The 23,047-nt window shown below is 44.1% G+C and overlaps 2 protein-coding genes across 3 annotated transcripts in view; one reads left to right on the forward strand and one right to left on the reverse strand.

Annotated features, from left to right (window-relative positions):
- Positions 1–22,121, reverse strand: part of PIGO (phosphatidylinositol glycan anchor biosynthesis class O) — a 56,316-nt gene extending 34,195 nt beyond the window's left edge. For both annotated transcript variants that reach the window (XM_030192824.1, XM_030192825.1), the window contains exons 1-5: positions 21,819–22,121; positions 17,816–18,317; positions 12,047–12,190; positions 10,179–10,302; positions 7,495–7,654 (exon numbers count right to left, since the gene is read on the reverse strand). In XM_030192824.1, coding sequence (XP_030048684.1) covers positions 7,495–7,654; positions 10,179–10,302; positions 12,047–12,190; positions 17,816–18,305 — 918 coding nt within the window. In that variant the 5' untranslated portion in view covers positions 18,306–18,317; positions 21,819–22,121. The remainder of the gene's footprint in view (positions 1–7,494; positions 7,655–10,178; positions 10,303–12,046; positions 12,191–17,815; positions 18,318–21,818) is intronic.
- Positions 22,122–22,224: 103 nt separating this feature from the next.
- FANCG (FA complementation group G) overlaps positions 22,225–23,047 on the forward strand; it is an 80,319-nt gene continuing 79,496 nt past the window's right edge. The window contains exon 1 of the mRNA XM_030192826.1: positions 22,225–22,498. Within this exon, the coding sequence (XP_030048686.1) occupies positions 22,409–22,498 (90 nt within the window). The 5' untranslated portion in view covers positions 22,225–22,408. The remainder of the gene's footprint in view (positions 22,499–23,047) is intronic.

The raw sequence follows: 23,047 nt of genomic DNA on the forward strand, positions 1-23,047 counted from the left end.
CCTGCTCGATTAAAGATTTGGTATAAAGGGGCACAGAAAAGTTTTACTTCAGCGGAAGAGGCCTTGAAATTCACGCAACATGAAGTGGGCACTTTGGAGCAGACGTGACCTGCTGTGTGGAGGACAGCAATATGCAGATCAGTTTTTGTTCATATCCTAAACTTTCTATGGGATACCTCTTGATACTCTGATATTATGTGGTAAGCTGGAGACATATGGTGTATTTTTTTTTTTTTTTTTAGGGAAGAGGAGGGAGAGAAAGGAAGAAAGCGCGTATGTGCAGAGGAAGATGCCACAAAGTCAATGAGACTGTTTGTGTTTGACTATGACATTCGACTTCGCGCCTTCTGTCTCGCTGCACCCTACGCCTGGAATAAACTTCCTGAGCCCCTACGTCTTGCCCCATCCTTGGCCACCTTTAAATCTAGACTGAAAGCCCACCTCTTTAACATTGCTTTTGACTCGTAACCACTCGCCTCCACCTACCCTCCTCTCTTCCTTCCCGTTCACATTAATTGATTTGATTACTTTATTTATTTTTTGTCTATTAGATTGTAAGCTCTTTGAGCAGGGACTGTCTTTCTTCTATGTTTGTGCAGCGCTGCGTATGCCTTGTAGCGCTATAGAAATGCTAAATAGTAGTAGTAGTAGACTATGACATTCGGCCTTGTTTGGAGGAGCTTATAAGATTTAGACATCTGAGATTCCTCATGACGTGAACCTTCTGTGTGAATTGTTTCTTCATGAGGCCGATTCTTGGTGAAATTTGATTCAGCAGAAGAAGATGTTCTTTTCTTCCAGTAGTGACAGTTTTTTCTTACTATGGACTGGGTTGTGGGAGGTTTGTGTGCTCTCCATGAAGTAACTCTTTGCATTTTTACAATGTTTTAAGGTATTACTACAGGGGGCTACCTGGGAGATATGGGAATTAAGTATGTATGAATTTTTTTTTTCTGGGCATGTGGGTGCGGGGGAGGGAGCTTGCGTGATCTTACTTCACAGAAGATATGTGGGGATTCCTATGGGGATGGGGTAAGAGGGAAGGGGAGGGGTTGTGTGAGGTACCTGAGGGTTAATTGTGTGAAAGGGAAGTTGATTGGGTGGATAAAGGGAAGGAGCCCAGGGGGCATTCTTCCTCACTTTTTGAACAGAAATGTTTTCTTCTGATAGTGTGTGACTTCTGGGTCTCTGGGATCACTTAAGATAGTGTCTTGGAATGTAGGCGGGGGGGTTCCCTCCCCTATAAAAAGAACCAAGGTGTTACAGGCTTTGCAGAGACATAAAGCAGATATTGCATTTATACAGGAAACACATTTATCTTCAGGGGAACATGCTAAATTTAAAAGAAGATGGGTTGGATCTTTGGTGGAAGCCCCAGCAGTTGGTCGGAAAGCGGGAGCAATGATTCTCTTTCGGAAAGGGTTGCAGATCCAGACTAAGTCCACAGTAGTAGACCCAGAGGGTAGATATATTTTAAACCTCGGTAGATGTAGCGGGTCGCCATCTAGTGCTTTGCAATGTATATGCCCCAAATGTTTTTGATAAAACTTTCTTTCAGGGGTTGATAGCTAAGTTGGCCCCCTATATCGGTGGGAATATCATCCTTGGGGGGGGGGGTTCAATTTGGTGTTCGACCCTTCAATAGATAGGTCGGGCCCTGGTGCCCTATCGATGCTCTGCAATGCTTTGAACCTGGTAGATGTGTGGCATGTTTTGTACTGTTCGGAAATAGACTTTACTCATCTCTCAAAAGCCGATGTTAAACAACATCCCCCAGATAGATAGAGAGGGAGGTCGTCTCTGGAGGTACCCCCTAGACCTGGTAGGAGATCAGGGCTTCCAGGCTTATATGTCTGAAAGATGGGATGATTATGAATTTCATAACGGTTTTCATAAACACCAGCCAGCTCTTTTTTTGAAGACGGCGAAAGCTATGTTGCGGGGAGATATCACCTCTTTAACGTGCGAGAGTCCGGAAGTTCAGAGACAAAGAAATTCTTCGTCTGGAGAAACTGGTTAGGAGGCATAGAATGAAGTATGGGAGTTCTCCTATTGACGCACGAAGAGAGGCTTTGTTGGTGGGGCAAAAGGAGTTGAATGAATTGTTACATCAGAGGGCAGGTAAGTCCCAGTTATATTATAAGTATCAATTGTTTCGCTATGGTAATAAGGCTGGGCAGTTGATGGCTCATATGATTCGGAAAAAGGGGGAATTTTCTCGAATTTTTCAGATGACGGCTTTAGATGGTAAGATGTTACGTTTGGATAGAGAGAGAGCACAGATTTTTTTTGGCCAGTTTTATGAGACCTTGTTTGCCACTCCAGATGAGGATGGGTTAGATAGTGACTTGTATTTGGATAAATTTGGTGTTTCCTAGAGTTTCTCCCCGACAGTTGAACTTGTTGAATAAGCCATTTACGGAGGGAGTTCTTATGTTAGCTCTGCAGCAGAGTGCCTCTCATAAAACACCGGGTCCGGCTATTCAGTCACGATCAGGGTGTAGACCGTAGAAGTCTGCCCAGCTCCCGTTTTGTTTCCAATTACCAGCGTCGCCACCCAAACGGGAGCTGGGCAGACTTCTACGGTCTACACCCTGATCGTGACTGAATAGATAGGGATGGGCTGGAGTGTAAATTTTAAGGGGCTTCGATGTTAGCTTCAGAACTTAGTACAAGAACAGTACTGGGCAGACTTCTACGGTCTGTGCCCTGAGAACGGCAAGGACAAATCAAACTCGGGTGTACATATAAAGTATCACATACCATGTAAAATGAGTTTATCTTGTTGGGCAGACTGGATGGACCGTACAGGTCTTTTATCTGCCGTCATTTACTATGTTACTATGGACACAGGTAACCTCAGTTACCAATCAAACCAAGCCTGAAAATGCCCAGCGCAGCTCCCAGCTCACAAGGTAAACTTAGGTTCTACTACCCTGCTCAAAACAAAATTGCCCCTCCTCCAGAGCTATGAGTCACCAGATGCTATGTAACCAAAATTGATTGAATTAAGTCTCTGGCAGTGTAGATTCAACACACAATTCCAATGAAAACAGACACCAGATTAACTCACAGGTTTAAAACACAGTTCCAATGAAAACACCTTTAAGACAATTCCAGCATAAAAAGATGAAATCACTAGCACAGATATTCAAAACACAATTCTCTAAAATCCCTTTAAGACAATACCAGCATAAAAATATAAAATCACAGTGCAATATAGGCAATAGAATAGAGACAGATAAGGAACTTATAGAGGTCAGACCCTCTGCAAGTGAAAGGACAGGTTTTTTTTTTTGTGTTAATAGGATAGAATAAAAATTGGGTGAAATAGAATAAAGGAGTCAACAGTTTATCAGGAAGATATTAAGAGATATTAAGAGCAGGACACAGGTAACCTCAGTTACCAATCAAACCAAGTCTGATAGTGCCCAGCGCAGCTCCCAGCTCACAAGGTAAACTTCTGGCATTGGAGGAATAAATTACATGAGTTCATGCTTTTTGAATGTCGGGGGGTGCGGGGATCTCCCAAGAGAAGGAAGCAATTTCTTGACATTTAGGGGCCATATATACAATCTTTACATACTCGGGGCAGAAGTCTGGTAGTTAATTCTCTTCGATTCCTGGGAATTGGTGCTTGTGTGTCCTCTGGAGATGGAAGCTATAGGAGGTACCTCTAAACAGGATTTATAGGGTTAAGGAAAAGGGGGAGGGATTTATTGAGGAGTCTTGTTCAATTTTAGTAGGTGCTAACTCACGGCTTGTACTGGGTTGTGTCCCCCCCCCCTTTTTTTTTGTCTGTGTGTAAGGGACGCTTTCACATTAGATGCCTGTGAGAAGCACCATGGTTTTGTCTTGGGATTTGGGATGGGGTGGAAGGCGAGGAGAGAAGAGAAGGAGATGATAATAGTCGGATGGAATTTGGCTCTTTTGTATGAAGTGCGGTCCTCGGGGCATGGCTTTGAGCATGTTTCTGGTTGAGGATTGTATGTAGATAAGTAGTACTATTTCTTTTTCGGGACCTGGTATATGTTACTAGTAAGGGGTGAGGGGGGGGAAGGGAGGGTTAAAAGGTTAAAACTTTGATGACAGATGTTACTTTATATGGTGTTCATCTTTGTGCAAATGTTTTTTATTTTGATTGTCAATAAAAAGTGCTGAAACTAAACTCTGGAAATCGTTGCCAGAGAATATGGCAAAAGCAGTTAGCTTAGCAGGGTTTAAAAAACGTCTGCATAATTTCCTAAAAGAAAAGTCCATAAGCCATTATTAAGTTGGATTTGGGAAAATCCACTGCATATTCTAGAATAAGCAGTATTAAAATCTGTTTTACTGTTCTGGGATCTTGTCAGGTACTTGTGACCTGGATTGGTCACTTTTGGAAACAGGATACTGGGCTTGATGGACCTTCAGTCTGTCCCAATACGGCAATGCTTATGTTCTTAACTGCAGTTTGGTGTTGTTCTCTAATGTTAGCACCTAAATTCTATAGTTTGCAAGTGAGAGGGGTGTGCCAAGCACTTGCACACTAAGGGCATCTTTTACTAAGGCGCACACACGTTTTTAGCACACGCTAAAATTGTGGGCGTGCTAAACGTTAGAGACACCCATAGGAATGCATTGGTGCCTCTAATGTTTAGCGCACACTAAAAATGTGAGCACGCATCTTAGTAAAAGACCGCCTAAGCTTTTAAAACGCCCTGCAGTTACACATGCCACTAAGAGGCATATTTTCAAAGCACTTAGCCTTCCAAAGTTCCATACAAACCTATGGAACTTTGGAAGGCTAAGTGCTTTGAAAATATGCCTCTAAGCTAACAAGCGTTCACGTCTAAAGTTAGGTGTGTAAATGAGATTCAGCTTCTCCTGTACTGATCAAATTACATTGAACCCCCCACCCCCCTTGTAAATTTTCATATATAGTTTAAGATACTTTGACTCTGTCTCACTCACAAAGCTCTTCACTTGGGTTCTCCTTCCTATCCCTCTTCTGTAATAATCCCTTATACTCCCAACCGTACGTTTTGTGCCTGTCATGCACACTGCTTAGTATGTCCCTCACTGAAGCAGGGCCCAATGGGTCTTACTAGACTTTCAGGATTTTTTTTTCTTCCTTGCCCCTAAACACTGGAACGCCCTTTCCCCGTTAATATGAACTGAACTGTCTTTTTTGAAGGTCAAATCCCAACTCAAAACTGATTTTTTCAGACTGGCTTTTGGGGTTAATCCCTCTGAAGTCAACTGCGGGTGATGCGGCCTGGACCGCTGAGACAGCATCCGAGTGGGTGTGTGACTATACTAGCCTTGGTACAAGTGGTTACTTTACAGTTTTAATGGTACTCTTTTCAATTGTTGTTTTTATTGATGTAAAACGCTGCGACCTGTGCTCAGTAACAGAAGTACATCAAATCTTAATTAAACAAACTCAAGTTAGCAGTTTATAACAAGATTGCCATTACAGAATTTGCACTTAGGGTAGATGCACTAAACTTAACGAGCCAGCAAAGTGGGTTTTAAACTGGTTCTAGCCAGTTTAACGTGCAAGTAATAAACCAGGACATGCACAAAAGGGCATTGTCCTGTCACGGTAGCAGCTAACGAAAACGGAATGCAGATGAGCAAATTAGTATTAAAATGTGTATAATTCGTATTACAATGAGATGCACTATCGTTTTCTGATCCCCTTACCGTGGAAAACCTAACGGGAGGTCTGCACCTCTCGTTGGGGCTGCTGTGAGGGAATCAGAAGAAGGATCTTGACTCCCCAGTGATGCAGCCCACAGAATTTACCTCTACGACCTATCCTGCGACCAAGGAAATATCCTAACCGCCCCAGTAAGACCCAGTCCACGAGAGACCCTATCCCTGTCCCGCAGAAGGATGTGACCGCCGCTTCTCCCATTCAGATGAATTAACCCAGCACATCAGGATTCACACGGGCCATAAACCCTTCAATGCCAGATCTGTATGAGGAATTTCAGTCGCAGCGATCACCTCACCACCCACATCCGCACCCATACGGGCGAGAAACCTTTCGCCTGCGATTACTGCGGTCGAAAGTTCGCAAGGAGTGATGAGAGAAAAAGGCACACAAAAATCTACCTTAGACAAAAGGAAAGAAAGACCTCCATAGCTTCTACAGCACCATCAGCACCTGGCAGTGGCTGCAACAACGGAGCAACATCAGAACGAACCCTGGTTTTTATTTGCTCACCGTTCAGAAGAAACAAAGGAAAAGCACTAATCTCACGGGCCGAGAACTGACTGCATTTCTCTCAGCTTTGTGCCCAAAGCCAGTCCCCTTCAGAAGAGCAACAATGGGTTCAACCTGCCACGGAGATTGGTTCCAACTTTTCTTTTAGTGACGATGAACTTCTGGAGACCAGTGGAGCCCGCCTCTTTTTGTCCTCAGCCAACAGAAGTGCTCGTTCACAGGCGATGGTGACTAGCAATGGCTCAGGGGCGTTTGTGTTTGGCATGGACAGAATGGCAGGGAGATCTCTCTCTCAGCTCACTTTGGGATTCCCGGATCCCCTCCTTTTTTTTTTTTTTTTGAGTGAAGGATGTCCATAAAGGACGTCCTTGGCATGCACAGAGCAGCCAGCATAATGCTTGGCTGCTCTGCGCATGCTCAGCTGGCCGACTGGCTTGGAAGGAAATCCCATGCAAATGAGCTAGCAGCGACCAGCTCATTGCATGCGATTTCCTTGATGTATGCCCGTTTACCGATTCGCTACAGAATCGGTACGGGAAGGGCTTTAACGATATTTTTAGTGCATCTACCCCTTAGTTCTCGAAAGGTTGCCTGAAGTGTGTTCACTATCTCTTTAATATCTGAATTAGTACATTCTTAAGTGTCACAGCATGTGCTAATTCACAAGTTAAGTGCTTAACGCACTTTAGTAAAAAGTCCCTTAAGAATTATTCCATGTGCATAACTACCCAGCTATGCTCAGGTCTAAGGATTTGGCATGGACCCATGGGCGTAGATTGACAGTTTCATTTGGAGGAGCAAAGGGTGGGGCGTGTCTCTTTCCCACTGCGCCCCCCCCCCCTGCTGCCACCACTACCACCACAGCACTGGAGTCTTCCAGTGGCCCCGTCTTACAATGCCCCAAGCCGCTGGCAGCCTCAGCAAAAGCAGCACGCAAGCTGCTTTAGACCTGCCCTGAAAGCCCTTCTCTCTCCTACAGCTTCCCGCCTGCAGGGGAACAGGAAGTTGAAGGAGCAAGAAAGGCTTCTGGGGGAAGGTCTAAAGCAGTGTGCGTGCTGCTTTCTCGCAGAGGCTGCCGGCGGCTCAGGGGATTGGAGGATGGGGTGACAGCTCGTTTGGGGGGGGGCACTGTCCCCCCTCACCCCCCCCCCAACTATGCCCATGCATGGACCCAACGGTCAATCCCAAGATCTGTGCATACAGTCTCTGAACAGCGCTGTCTTATTATAGCTACAGAGGGAAGCAGTCAGTTTCTCATTTTCCCCACATTTTCTTCTTACCTCCAGTAGCCTGTCTCTGAACAGTGCTGTTTTGCTATAGATAAAGAGGGCAGCTGTCACTTCTTTCTCAGTGTCTCCTCCATGATCTCCAGTGTCCGTCATCCCATGGTCCCCGATCACCACCAGTAGCGTGTCATTGTGCAGGTGCTCAATCAGTGATCTGTCCAGCAAGGAGATGTAAAGATGGATTACAGACAGCCCACAAACCTGCTGTTTCTTTGTACTGTTCTCAAGAAAACCACTCTCGATCATCTGCTTAACAGTTCAAGAGAGTTCCCACATCAGTGAACATTCAAATCTCTTCCTCGTGCGAAGGACTACACTGACTGATTACTGGTTGGTGAAGCACTTTTTTTCTGTACCTTCATAGTAAACCGTGCCCTTCCCAGCCTGTACCTCATTTTAAGAGCAAACTGTTTTCATGTTATTTGAAATCCAAAAAGCTGCAAACTTTATGAAACTTAATTTTTAGAAAAAATGTTTGACCTGGCCATCTCCTCCCACCTCTTCGTATTTTCAGCCCAGTTGGAACCAGGGCTGCAATCTAGCGCCACAGGCCTCTATTCGTACTACAAGATTTTTTTACTATTTTATATTGCTCTTTTAACATACCTAGAGCAGTCACTGCAACAACAGTTCATGGCTGCCTTCTGGACCCCTGCAATCGTTAAGACCTACAGTCACTAGGTGTCACCAGCAAGTCATGATCACAACTCCCTGTCCAATCCCAGCTGACTTGAGAAATGGAAGACTCAATCTGGGGACTGGATCAGAGCTCAAAATAGCGACCACTTATTTTCAATAGTGTCCACCGCACTGTGTGCTAGCAACTGAGCATAAATCACCCGATGCTTTCTTGAAGTAATGGCGTTTCGGTCAAGCAAAGATCTGCATACAGGGTTAATCACAAGCAGTCGCAAGAAGTTCCAAAATCGCAAAACAGCGATAACCGGTGGAAAAAAAAAACGCTCTGGCTTCCAGTTTAGAGACACATACTTTTGGATATATTTTTTATATTATCATAATTGTTTTGTATCTAATAAAAAGTAAAAAAATTAATGAGAGAGCCATGTTGGCAAATGATTGACGATTCCATATAAGCTGTGCCCTGAAATAGCTGAGAGGTCTTATAGTTTGTTTCTACTTGTCTGATGCCAACTTGCCTTCTCTGTACGTTCATTACAAAGTTTGGTGCATTTGATTTGGGAGTCTACTACACATTACTTTTCTCCCCAATTCTTGTACATATATCATTTTTGTCTTCCCTTTTACTTTAGTACAGAATCCCTCTTGAGTAGAGAGATGTGGTAGCCGTGTTAGTCCACTTCGAAAAGTAATCAATAGAAATAGAATAAAATAAAACATAGAAAAGAAAATAAGATGATACCTTTTTTATTGGACTAACTTAATACATTTTTTGATTAGCTTTCGAAGGTAGCCTTTCTTCGTCAGATCAGAAATAAGCAAATGTCGATAGATGACGGTACATAGAAGCAAAACATCGGTCTAACAGGGGGAGGGTGGGGTAGGTTAGGTGAGAGACAGGACACCCACCAGATAGGACTTAAAGATCTGGGTTTTCTAGCCCACTATAAACCATAGAAATTCTACTGCCTTGTCACCAGCTGAAGACCCTGAAGATAGGGAGTGGGTGTTTTGAGGTCTTTTCACTGCTTTTGACTCCTAACCACTACTCACTTGCCCTGTCCTTTTATCCTCACCTCTTTGTTCCCTTACCCTTAATTGTTCTGTTTTCCTACCTTATCTAGATTGTAAGCTCTTTGAGCAGGGACTGTCTCTTTTTGTGTACCGCGCTGTGTATGCCTCGTAGCGCTATAGAAATAGTAGTAGTCACCCTCTTATCTCCCTGTACCCTGTCTCTCACCCTAACCTGTAGGTAGTTTTCTGCGAGTTTCAGGTCTTTGGGTAGTGAGTTCCAAAGTCGTGTGCCTATACACGAGAGGCTGGTGGCATGTGAAGATTTGTATTTTATACCTTTGCAATTGGGGTAGTGAAGAGTTAGGTAGGTTCTTGCTGTTCTAGTCATGTTTCTTATTGGCAGATCGATAAGTTCCGTCATGTAATCTGGTGCGAGTTCGTAGATGATTCTGTGGACTATTGGGCATATTTTGAAACTTACGCAACTGTTAATAGGAACATGTGGAAAAGGATAATGGAAACTACCTGGTATTCATTATATTGTTCCAATTCTTCCTGACTTATTGGTTGCACATGATATGGCTGTACTTTTTTTATATTTGCTATAACTAAATAAAATGGTTTCTAAAAAAAATTTTTTTTAATTAAAAAATTAAAATTAAATCTAGCGTTTCCCCCATATTTGAAAGATTTGAGAGTACGAGAAGGAAGTTTAGTCTAATTTGTTCTTCACGGACTTGTCTTAACTTTCTTTCCACATCTTGCTACTAGAAAGTTGATTACTGCGCGTTTCAAGCATATGATAATATGGTAAAAAGAAACAGTCCTTTAAAACTGCTGCAAAAAGGATGGGGTAACTCTCAAGGGGGAAAAAAAAAAAGCCTAGAACTGCTTGGATTAAGTTACTCGATCACTTAATCTCTAAAGTTTTACGGATTACTTCCAAAAGTGAAGATCCCTAACTTCGCAAACGCCTGCTCTTTAAACGCAAGGTCAGAGTTCTAGGTTCTCCCCCTGCCGCTCACCGCATCATCTCGTTCATCTGGGAGAGTTTCTTTGCCGTCTCTGGATGGTCTGGCCCATGCTTGTGACCACAGTGATCCACGCCAAGGAAGTGTGCGATCAACACATCCCACTCACCACCATCCACTGCAGGAGAAGCAGAGAATGAGAGAAGGAAGTGCATGGGAAAAGCAAAACTGCAGGAACAAATCAGAAGACAGTTTCCATTCCCCACATCGTTTTGTGCCTCTATTAACCTGTAGTACCAACAGTGTTTCTCCTCCTGTCTATCTCCCCCTTCTTTCAGGGAAGAAAAAGAGGACTCAGGAATCCAACAATTGGGGTATTACTGTATTCACTTGTATTTTTGTTTATAATTATTATTATTATTTATTTGGCATTTGCTCGCACCTTTTTCAGTGGTAGCTCAAGGTGAGTTACATTCAGATACACTGGGTTTTTCTCTGTCCCTGGGGTCTCACAGTCTAATTTTGTACCTGAGGCAATGGAGGGTTAACCTCATGTGATCTATTTTACAAATTCAATAAATAATTGTGAACCCTATGTAGGAGTCTTTCCCATACAGGTGACCAGGCTTGTTGGAACATCCTCCAGGCTTTACGGGAGCCTTTTTTGCATCCAACCTTTCTATTTTCAATAACTGATTCATTTCATTTCTCCATGCTGTCACTGAGGGAACGGTTCCTTGGTATTCACTTGTGTGAACCCCCTGGAAAATGCCTTTGCTCCAGGCAGAAGGTGGGAGAATTTTCTGGGGGATGCTATGGTAATGGGGGCTGGTAAATCTGGCCTGGTGGGTGGATATGGAGGGACCCAGCCTCCAGAGGCAGGCAGAGAAGTGATACATGAGATTGTGAAAAGTGGATCTAGGTCTTTGATTGCCTTACCCCCACCGAGACCTTTAGTACCAAGGGGGAATCCTGGAGCTGAACAGAAGGACTTGGGAGTGGCTGGTTGCTGGAAACATCTGAAGGTAGGGCAGAGGGAGTTTTGAGCAGGGTCCTGTCAAGGGGAACTAAAAGAAGGCAAGCCTGCAGGAAAAATACACCCCAGGTGTGGGTGCAGAGGAGTCCCTCTCCCAAGATGACTTGCCAGCCAGTGGATCCCTAATATGGGATAGGACAGATATATCATGGACATTGATTGGATATGACTTTGTCTCTGATGCACTTAAACTGAAGAAATGAGTGTTGATTTATGAACTGTTGATGGTTTGTTGTTGATCCAGCAAAAGAAAGTTTGAAGCTTACTGAGACTGCTGGCTGTTATTTGAGAAAAGTGGACTTTTCCATCCCCTGGGGAGGGAATACCCTTCGGCCTACCGGGACTTAGGCTGGCCCCTGCCTGCATCCAACTCAATTGAAATACAATCTGTTTTGCGAGCCCTGGTCCCGTGTACCTGACCCAGGGAGCTTAGCTGGAAGCCCTGAGGGGTAAATCAGAGTTACACTTGTATTTTAATAAACTCTTCTCTCATTCACAGGCTGAATGACAGCTGGGGCAGAGGAAGACAGTGAAAGGACAAACGCCTCACTCTTCCACTGAGGGCTTCTGGTACCTGAGAGCTGTGAGGAGCACTACAGCTGCCGACCAACTTTTTCCATTTTTTTTTTCTAATACACTTCACTAATATTTCCCACTGATCACAGTCTTGCTGGCAGTATATCCAGAGAAAACCCTGCATCAGATAAATTTTATGACCTTTTCACACGTAACCCTCACAGCCATGCTCAAATTAAGGGATTCTCATAAAATGCATGAAAATCTTTTGATGTCCACAGTCTGCTGCAGAATCTAACTGCTTGCTACCTGGGAACTCCTCTCGGCCATATCTGCAGCCCTCGTGATATATAAACCTCCCGGAGCTCACCTGTGGGGAGGAGATGCCGCAGGATGCCATTGTCCACAGTATGAAGGTCCTTCACATTGAAAGAAGGGAAGAAATAGGACTTAAAGAACTTTTGGGGAAAAAGTCCATCCCAGGTGTCGTCACCCATGAAAACCACTCTCTTCCCTGGAACCAGAACAAAGGAAAAATTAAAGGACAGGAGATGGCAGAGTGCTGGTTACTATATATATAATATTTAAAAAATAAATAGTTTACAATACATCTATAACATTTGTATATAAATAATTAAGGCATGTGAGCTCACCTTTTAACTGATATAAACATAGAACCTTTTTGTTCCATTTGCTTTTGTATTAGTGACGGATAGAGTAAATTTGGATGAACAAGCCTTCCCTACTGTGGAAACTAGAGAGAGTCTTTGAATATGGGCTAATACGAGCGTAAGAAACAGCATGCTGGGTCAGATCCAAAGAAGTACCTGGCACATCCCAAAGTTTAGGTCAATTTCCTACCTTTCCCTTCCAGAGATGATGGGTAGCTTTCTGAGGCCTACTTGGCTAATAATTATGGACTTCAGTAGGAATTTGTCCAAACTCCTTTTAAACCTAGTTACTAGTATGTTCTGTCACATTAGCATGTATTAAAACGTATAACACACATTGAGGTCCTTTTACTAAGGTACGCTAGTGGATTTAGAATGCACTAAATGATATATATACATATATCTATGGACCATTTTAGACTCTCTTATCCTTTCCCTATTTTCTTCTTTCCCTGTTCCTTCTATTCTATCTAATTAATTGTAATCGTGCCACCTCTGATCTGGCAATAGCCTATCAGTGCATTGTAAGCCACTTTGAGCCTGCAAAACTGTGGGAAAAACGTGGGGTATAAATGTACAATAAATACACAAATAAATAAATGATGTAGACTAGTAATGAAAACGGAGGAGGAGGGGTGGAGGAAGGGAAGGAGTAATTATAGTAAAAGAATAAGAAACACAAAACTAGTGCGAGAAGAAAGAATGAAAAGATAACCAGACAGGTATCAGAAAGAATGCAAATACATATATTTATGTTCCATCTTAACCTTGTAAGTACTAGGCAGATAACAAAAAAGATTGTTAACTAGGCATTGCTAGGAAAATATACAACAAAAAAATTGCTTTATTGCAAGCATCATCTACCTCTTTCAATTACATTTACAGAATAGACTAAATAAAAATGTGGAGTCGCTTCCTAAACATTTAGGGGTCGATATTCAGCTGGTGACGGTAAAGAATTTGTTTAAGATGCTGGTGGCGTTATTCCCGGATACTCAATGCCGGGCCACGTCCAGCCACTGGCACTGAATATCCTGGATCAAGCGGCCGGCTATCTCTTATGCAATTAAGTGCGATACTCAGCACTTAACCACCTAGGTTTAGCGGTTAAATTGATCCGCCTAAAAGTCAGTCCTATATGCGGCGTTGCTTATGTGGTTAAGTGGTGATTAACTGCATAAGTGCTGACTCTGCCCCCCAGATCACCCACAAAATAGCCGGCTTTAAACATTCAGTGTCGCTGACCAGTTGAGTGCCGATGAAAATCAACAGAGAGCCCTGAAAAAACTGTTTCTGGCCTATTAAATCACTTTGATATTGACCCCTAAGTTATTAGTTTGGTATTTTAACTCTAATGGTAGCTTATTCCAGGACACCGCTGATTGATAAGTAAAAGTCAGGGTGTGAATTTAATCTATTTTGAAAGAAGAAAAGCATTAACGTTAACAACACTACTTGTATTCAAAACTATATAAAGAGGAAAAGGTCCCACTGAACTTTCTTTCTGAGAAGTTCTGAGAGAAGAGGACATTTCTCTGGTAAGTGAACACTATTTTGCTTCCTGCTTTGGGAACTTAAAAGATTGGGGTTTAAAGGAGAAATTGTAGGTTAGTGATAGGCAAAATAAAAACATAAAAAAGCAAATTTTATCAACTAATCTCCATAGACTTTTCCCCTTAGTTTTAAATACTTTGTCCCACGGCATTAACAGATAGACTCTAGCAGGCACTGCAGGATCTAGTTTAGTCTTCCCACCCCTAGGACAACTCTTCATTTATAGTCAGTTATTGTAATTAGGGTAACAAGCAAGGAGTGCTCTTACAGAGTTTTACATACATTTCATTACCATCTAAGAAGGAAACAATAAATCAATCATACAATATACTATATAAACTAAAAGACACTTTTATATTAGGCTAATATCCTTAATACTGTAGCAAGTTTTATGTTCAATCATTTTTACTGACATTACTTGATACACTACAAGGACAATACAATGATATAAATCCATAGAAAAGCAATGTTAATAGCATATTTGTCAACCAACAATACATGAACCACTTCCCTCCACTACCGCCCTGAAACAGACTGGATGTGCAGTCGCATCCCCAACAAAAGTCCACAACCTATTCCCATAGTCTCCTGGGATGAATTCTACAGGAAAGACGTCATAGCGTATCAACCTGTCGGCTTAGTATGCTTAAAGTAAAGAAAAGAACAAAGATCTGAAAGAACCCATCTCAAAGTCCACAACACCCTGCCACCCCTGTCTCCCCCCCAACCATAAATCCCCCCTCCCCAAGTGAGCTGCATCACAAATTAAGAATATGACTTCTCCCTCTAGAGGGCAACATCAACCATAGAGGTTCCCATTGCGCACGAAATCTTGCTGCCGGGACACTATCTAGAGAGCGAATGCTACACCTGTCCAATCTCATTTGTTGGATTAATTGTGCTCTCCAAAGGACCAGAGGGGGTCCCTGGTCTGACATCCAAATCTTAAAATAGTAGAGAGCCCAAAGAAGATAGCCAGCTGCGCAAATCGTTTGAAACCCAGTGGTGGAACTGCTGTATAACTATATTTATAGAAGAGAAGCAAGGGGTCATACACCAGAGTACAGCCACATAGTTGGTCCATTGAACGTAGAATCCCCCCCCCCCCCCCCCCCCCCCCCAGAATTGTAGCAAGTTTTAAATTACTGAAAAACTCAAAACACTAAGATGGAGTCAGCAGTCCAGCAACGAGAGGGGTGCTATCCAGTCTTTTGCATTGAGTGTCACATGTATGATTATCTCCCAGTTGGTGAGATGTCATATGTGAGAAGTCCCACCTCCAGTCTGGCAGCCCCTGTGCTACCTTGGAGGAGGGAGGTCTCCTAGAAGGAGACCATCACCCTGGTGCAGTAGGAAGTACTCCTGTAGCCAGGACATGTACTATCCTCTTGCACCGAGGATATGTCTCCAAGCGTTGCCCGGGAGGGAAGGGTTAGGACAGCTGCTGAACTTAGTGATTCCATCATTAGACATATAGATAGCTGGGTGGCTGGTGGACGTGAGGATCACCTGGTGACTTGCCTGCCTGGTGCGAAGGTGGCGGATCACACGTGTCACCTAGTATTTTAGACAGTGCTGGGGAGGAGTCGGCTGTCTTGGTACATGTGGGTACCAATGACATAGGAAAATGTGGGAGAGAAGTTCTGGAAGCCAAATTTAGACTCTTAGGTAGAAAGCTCAAATCCAGATCCTCTAGGGTAGCATTTTCTGAAATGCTACCTGTTCCACGCGCAGGGCCTAACAGACAGGCAGAGCTCTGGAGTCTCAATGCGTGGATGAGACGATGGTGCAGGAAGGAGGGTTTTAGATTTGTTAGGAACTGGGCAACAAGTCTTCAGTTGGTAGATTCAATAAACAGCTTCCAACACCGTCAAAACCCGACGCAATCGATGCGTTCCACCCGGAGGCGTCTTCAGGGGTTTAACTTCGAAATCGCTTCGGCTGCTCCCACAGGTTTGATCCCCCTCAGGAGTCACAGAATAAAGGCGCTGCTGTTGACGGTTTGACGGTGTTGGAAGCTGTTTATTGAATCTACCAACTGAGGACTTGTGTGTGTGTGATTGAAAGTTGGTAAGAAGAGGTTTTTCATTCTGGATACAGACACGTGACAGGACTGAAGTGCCATGGGAAGGAACAAAGAACTGTCCCGTGGATATTTATATTAACTGAAGGTTAACACAAAGATGAAAGAGGCATAAAGAAGGGGATGTATTAAGGAAGAACATGAAGCCGTTTGGATTGCTGGCTCTATAATTTTGAATTATGGACCAGTGTGAGGACTTGTGAACATATAATTGGAATATACTTCAGTAAATTGAAGGTTTTGTTAAAAGAACTAATGAACGCTGTATGATAGTCTGCCATGAGTGGGAAAGCACGGGGTACAAATGTAACCAAAAAAAAAAAAAATGATACCTTCAGTTAGAAAATTGATAAAAAATTGAGTTTGAAAAATTGTTAGAGAAAAAGTCTAAATTTGTTGGATTTTTTTTACTCTTTGAATCCTATAATGTCTTCTATCATAGAGGAATATATGTCATTAGAATATAAGAGGTATGATTGAAAAGAGTGAGTGGATTGAATGATTGGTGGAGGAAAAGACAGACATGGAAAGTCCATTGGGAAATTATTGTATACAAAAGATTTGATATAAGTTTATAATAAAGTTACAAGCATATATATATATATATATATAAATATAAATGTGACTACTTAGGGGAGAATTAGAACAATGAATATTCATGAGAGAGATTTGCATGCACTGCCTCCACTGCATGCAAATCTCTCTCGCGAATATTCATTATGGATATCCTGAAAATCTGACTGGCTGGGTTTGGGAACCACTGGGCTAGGGTAACCGCATAAACGGGACTGCATAAAACAAGTCCTATTTTTACGCAGTAACCCATAGCCGCTCAAGTTCTGAATATCGATTTACTACTACTACTTAACATTTCTAGAGCGCTACTAGGGTTACTCAGCACTGTACAAATTAAACAAAGAATGATGGTCCCTGCTCAAAGGAGCTTACAATCTAAAGAACGAAATGTCAAGTTGGGGAAGTCTAGATTTCCTGGGTAGAGGTGTAGAGGTTAGGTGCCGAAGGCGACATTGAAGAGGTGGGCTTTAAGCAGAGATTTGAAGATGGGCAGGGAGGGGGCCTGGCGTATGGGCTCGGGGAGTTTGTTCCACGCGTGGGGTGAGGCGAGGCAGAAAGGGCGGAGCCTGGAGTTCGATTTAACCGATGATGGGTTAGCCTGCTCCACATAAACTGGATATTCAACGTTAAAGCCCAGACATGGTTCAGCATGGAATATCTGGGAATAACGCCAGCAGCGGTCAGCAGAACACTCACTGCAGCCGGCTGAATATTGAACCTCCCCCCTCCCCCACCGCTTTACAAGTAAGGGATAAGCCTTCAGACTGCCATCCCTCTGCACCTGCCTCATTCCTCAAGTATCACTGCTCAAACTGGAAGGACGGGTAGGTGCAATCAGCTGTGGGTCAGATCTTTTTTCCTGGACAGTGGCGTACCAAGGGGGTGGCGGTCCGCCCCGGGTGCACGCTGCTGGGGGGGGTGCCACGCGCTTGTCTGCTCCCCTCGTTCCGTGCTCCCTCTGACCCAGAAAAGGTTACTTCCTGTTCTGGGGCAGAGGGAGCATGGAACGAGCACCCCCCAGCAGGTAAAAATGCACCGGGGGGGGGGGGGGGGAGGTGTGTCCTTTCAGCTGGGGGGTGCTCGTTCCACCCTAGGAACGCCACTGCCTGGACTTCTGTTTTTTTCAGGCTCTCTGCCTGCCCAGACTGGGAGACTTTGGTGAGGCAGACTGACACGGGTCTGCTCTACATGCGTAAAATTAACAGCTGTGATATAACCCACAATACAGAATATCTAATCCTGCAGCCACACTCACCATTCTGCACAAGCTGATCAATGAGGTTGTCCTCCTGGATGGCATAGCTGGCAAAATTGCTGCTCACATCAATGAAAGTTGGCAGAGAGCCTGTGGTAATGCCCTTAATCCTCTGCATAGTGGTGGTGGGTGGGTCGGCCTTGAACGGGTACAGCCGAGCATGGTGGGGCTGACTACTGATTAGCTGATGGATAACCTGCAACCGGTTCTCATAAGGTTTGGGGTTGAGGTTCTTGGGGTCAAAGCGCGCAAATTCATACCGCAGTGCGTCGATGACGACGATCACTACTCTGCGAAATCTGCGATCCATCCAGCAGGAGTCTGACGTCTCCCCGCCAGCACGGGTACGTGGCACGAGCTCATCCAGGCAGGAGCTTTGTTGGCTGAGTTCAATCCTCATGAGGAGGAATCCACTCATGAAGATGCCAATGCCAGCATAGAACAAAAGGCAGATCCATGCCAGAAAGAGCAGCACAGGCACCCTCCTCATCCTCAGAGACAGCTGGAAGAAAAAAGAAACAATCAAGACACAGCCCCTTCTTATCTTCACAACACTAACACAGGTTCTTTTTTTTAAAACTTGGATTTCTAGAACATAGTAACATAGTAAATGACAGCAGATAAAGACCTGAACGGTCCATCCAGTTTGCCCAACAAGATAAACTCATTTTACATGGTATGTGATACTTTATACGTATACCCGAGTTTGATTTGTCCTTGCCTTTCTCAGGGCACAGACCGTAGAAGTCTACCCAGCACTGTTCTTGTACAAACAGTTCTGAAGCTAATGTCAAAACCCCTTAAAATTTATACTCAAGCTCATCCATATCTATTCAGTTACAATCAGGGCATAGAACGTAGAAGTCTTCCCAGCACTGGTTTTGCTTCCCAATTACCGGTGCTGCCACCTAATCTCCGCTAAGATTCCACGGAACCATTCCTTCTAAACAGGATTCTTTTGTTTATCCCACGCATGTTTGAATTCCATTACCGTTTTCATCTCCACCACCTCCCGCGGGAGGGCATTCCACACATCCACCGCCCTCTCTGTGAAAAAATACTTCCTGACATTACTCCATCCAGTCTGCCCAACAAGATAAACTCATATGTGCTACTTTATATGTATATACCTGACCTTGATTTATCCTTGCCATTTTCGGGGCTGGGCAGACGTCGACGGTCTATGCCCCGAAGATGGCAAGGATAAATCAAGGTCAGGTATACATATAAAGTAGCACATATGAGTTTATCTTGTTGGGCAGACTGGATGGACCGTACAGGTCTTTATGTGCCGTCATCTACTATGTTACTATGAGTCTGACCCCCTTCAACCTCAATTCATGTCCTCTAGTTCTACCGCCTTCCCGTAGAAGTAAAAACAGCAAATGCAATAAAAAGCTATATCTGAAAATGGAGCAAAAAAGTGTGCTGGGATAATGGGCACAAGGAAAAAGGGAAAGAAGAACTGCTAGAAGAAGAGACCAAGGCGTGATCAGAGAGAAAAAAGTCAAAGTGCAGGAAATAAAGAACTAAAGTTAGGAGAATCTGAGAAAAGAGGCACATAAATAATACAGCCTTGAAAAATATTGACGAATTAACTAACTTTCGCAAATCTCTGAAGACACATCTCTTCAACAAGGCCTACAAAGAAAAGGCGGAGCAGGTGGGGGGAAGAGGGGTTGGTGGTTGGGAGGCGAGGATAGGGGAGGGCAGACTTATACGGTCTGTACCAGAGCCGGTGATGGGAGGCGGGAAATACTGCCGGGCAGACTTATATGGTCTGTGCCCTGAAAAGGACAGGTACAAATTCAAGCTAAGGTATACACATATGAGTTTGTCTTGGGCAGACTGGATGGACCATGCAGGTCTTTTTTTGCCGTCATCTACTATGTTACTATGTAAAGAGAACCCATAACCTCACATAACTACCTCTCCAAACCACCCAGTTACTATAGTCCACCTTCTATATTATCCTGCAATATACCTTCCTTCCCTCTTCCCTTATTAAAGCTTTGTACATTACCAATTATATCTGATACCTTGTAATGTCTATGTCATAACAAAACTCTGTAAGCCACATTGAGCCTGCAAATAGGTGGGATAATGTGGGATACAAATGCAATAATAACAATAAAAATAGCAGCCATCCAGGTACACTCAAAGGTTATAAAAGAACATGTGAGACTCTTCCATAAACCTGTCTTTACTGCAAAGACAATAAGTACACATACTCTGTAATTATGGCTGACATACAGGGGCTACTCCAGAGCTGCTTCTGAATCAATGTGACTGAAGCACCGAAGCACAAGGCACAAATGACAGTAAAAAGCAGGTTTGTACCCAGATCAATCCTTCAGCTGAGAGAAGAGCAACCATCGCAGGATACAAACCCATCTGCAATTTTTGGCCAGTTACAAGAGAAGAGAGACTGGGTATTGTTTCTAGCAAAGGGAGAACAGCATAATTAGATCTCCATCTTGGCAGCTGTCTGCTCTTGAAGGTGACCTCAGAAGTTTTACAAGGAGAATTCAAGTGATCCGGCCCAACAAACTATTCAAAGAAAAACAAGGAACTTGACTGGCGAGACATCACACCTTTTACTATGTTTTAAGATGAAGACTTTTAAGACCTCTTTACCATAGCCCTTAAGGGTACAGTACAAAAACAGGGCATTCCGTTTAATCTCTTCCAAAAGGCTCAGCATTACTAAGCTTAATACCGTAAACCAGGTCTTCAAATGTGACTTTATAAATCACAGAATGTTTCCAGTGCAGGTGCCACAATAACATAACAGTCAATATTCATATACCGCCTCAACCATTATTAGCTCAGGGCAGGTTACAATAAAAGTAAATACAATATTGATAGAAGAAAGCTGAACCATGTTTTTAAAACTTACAAAATTTTCAGATAATCATATTCTGATCTTAAGGCAGATGGTAGAGCATTTCAGAGTTTGGGAGCTGTTCCTGCTAATAACCTCATACTTGTAGACATTAATACAAAATGAACAGCAGCACACAGCTCAACCTTGAATAGTTTGTTGGGCCAGATCACCTGAAATCTCCTTGTAAAACTTCCCTATGAGGAAAGGCTAAAGCAGCTAGGGCTCTTCAGCTTGGAGAAAACTTGGCTGAAGGGAGATATGATAGAGGTCTATAAAATAATGAGTGGAGTGGAGTGGAAAGGGTAGACGTGAAGCGTCTGTTTACTCTTTCCAAAAATACTAGGAATAGGGGGCAAGCAATGAATCTACAAAACAGTAAATTTAAAACGAATCAGAGAAATGTTTTCTTCACTCAATGTGTAATTAAACTCTGGAATTCGTTGCCAGAGAATGTGGTAAAGGCGGTTAGCTTAGCAGAGTTTTAAAAAAAGTCTGCCCGGCTTCCTAAAGGAAAAGTCCATAGACCATTATTAAATTGGACTTGGGGAAAAATCCACTATTTCTGGGATAATCAGTATAAAACGTTTTGTACTTTTTTGGGGATCTTGTCGGGTATTTGTGACCTGGATTGGCCACTGTTGGAAACAGGATGCTGGGCTCGATGGACCTTTGGTCTTTCCCAGTATGGCAATACTTATGTACTTATGCATTGCCAGAGAATGTGGTAAAGGCGGTTAGCTTAGCAGAGTTTAAAAAAGGTTTGGCCGGCTTCCTAAAGTTAAAGTCCATAGACCATTATTAAATTGGACTTGGGGAAAAATCCACTATTTCTGGGATAGTCAGTATAAAACGTTTTGTACTTTTTTGGGGATCTTGTCGGGTATTTGTGACCTGGAGTGGCCACTGTTGGAGACAGGATGCTGGGCTCGATGGACCATTGGTCTTTCCCAGTATGGCAATACTTATGTAATATGAACGATCCAGAAGCATTGAAAATCAGCAGTTGAGACAGTAACTCCAGGAGACCTGCTGATCTAGAAAACAGAAAAGGCCTAATCAGGGATCATTACCCTGCACTGAGCAACAAGATCTCACTCTCCTCCACACACTACTTACATGGCGAATGTCAGCCCACAGTTATTTCCAGCTCCTGCTCATTACAGACCTTGGCGTAGCTGGGGGCGCGCGCGCGCTCGCTCCCCCAAACAGATTATCAGAAGAGAGATGGCGCCTAAGCGCCAAATGCCTGAAAGTGCCAATGGCCTTCTCTGCCTCCTCCTACCTCCCTCCCTCGCGCCCGCTCTCTCTCTCTCCCATCCGCGTGCTCGCTGGTTTTTAAAGCCCTGAGGCGTTCTGCCTCCGACACCGGCGGTTCACATTACCACAGCGACTCGGAACAGAGTCTCCTCACAGAGCGCGTCCCGCCTCCTCCTCTACTGCAACTTCCTTCCTGTCTTCTGCAGGTGGGAGGTGTCCGAGGGAGAGGCCCCGCCCCCGACGCTGGCAGAAGGTGTGTCGGAGCGAGCACGCGGATGGGACAGAGAGCGGGCGCGAGGGGGGCGGGAGGAGGCAGAGAAGGCCATTGGCAGTGCAGGCATTTGGCGCCATTTCTTCTAAAAATCTGTTTGTGAGAGCGAGGCGCGAGCGCTCCCCCTAGGCCAGCTACGCCACTCAGGATTGGGACACACGGATGTGGTGGAGGAGACATGGAGGCCCCCGGCTCAGCCAGTCTCCATGACAGCAGCTGCCTGAACTTGTGGACGGAGGAGAATAACAGTATTATCAGCCGGTGGAGGGTAACGGCTTCCTCGTTGCTTCACACTCAGTGTCTCTGTCTGCTTTGCAGGGTGCTGCATTTATTTTCTATGACCCTCCACAGGGCTGTAGTTAGTTGCTGCTCTCTTATATGGACCTGCAATTAACTGCTGCCTTCCCCCCCCCCCTTATAGGGTGCTGCTGCACTTAGTTGCCCCCCCTCCTTCGTAGGGTGCTGCAGTTAGTTCCTGTTGCCCCCCCCCCCCTTATAGGGTGCTGCTGCACTTAGTTGCCCCCTCCCTCCTTCGTAGGGTGCTGCAGTTAGTTCCTGTTGCCCCCCCCCTTCATAGGGTGCTGCAGTACCTTGCAAGGAAGTAGAACTCCAATTCCCATCATTGATAACAAGAAGCCACCTTCATCCAGATTTCGTCTCTTGCTCTTACAGCCTGGAAGTTGAGCAGCTTCTGCTGTTGCTGTTCCATAACCCATCCGTGACATAATTGTTCAGAAACCTTCCACTAGATGGACATATCCTTTCAATAGAAGAAACTTTCAATTTGGTATTTTATCAGATTGTAAGCTCTTTGAGC

The sequence above is a fragment of the Microcaecilia unicolor genome, chromosome 2 (genome assembly GCF_901765095.1).
Source record: "Microcaecilia unicolor chromosome 2, aMicUni1.1, whole genome shotgun sequence".
Classification (NCBI taxonomy): Eukaryota; Metazoa; Chordata; class Amphibia; order Gymnophiona; family Siphonopidae; genus Microcaecilia; species Microcaecilia unicolor.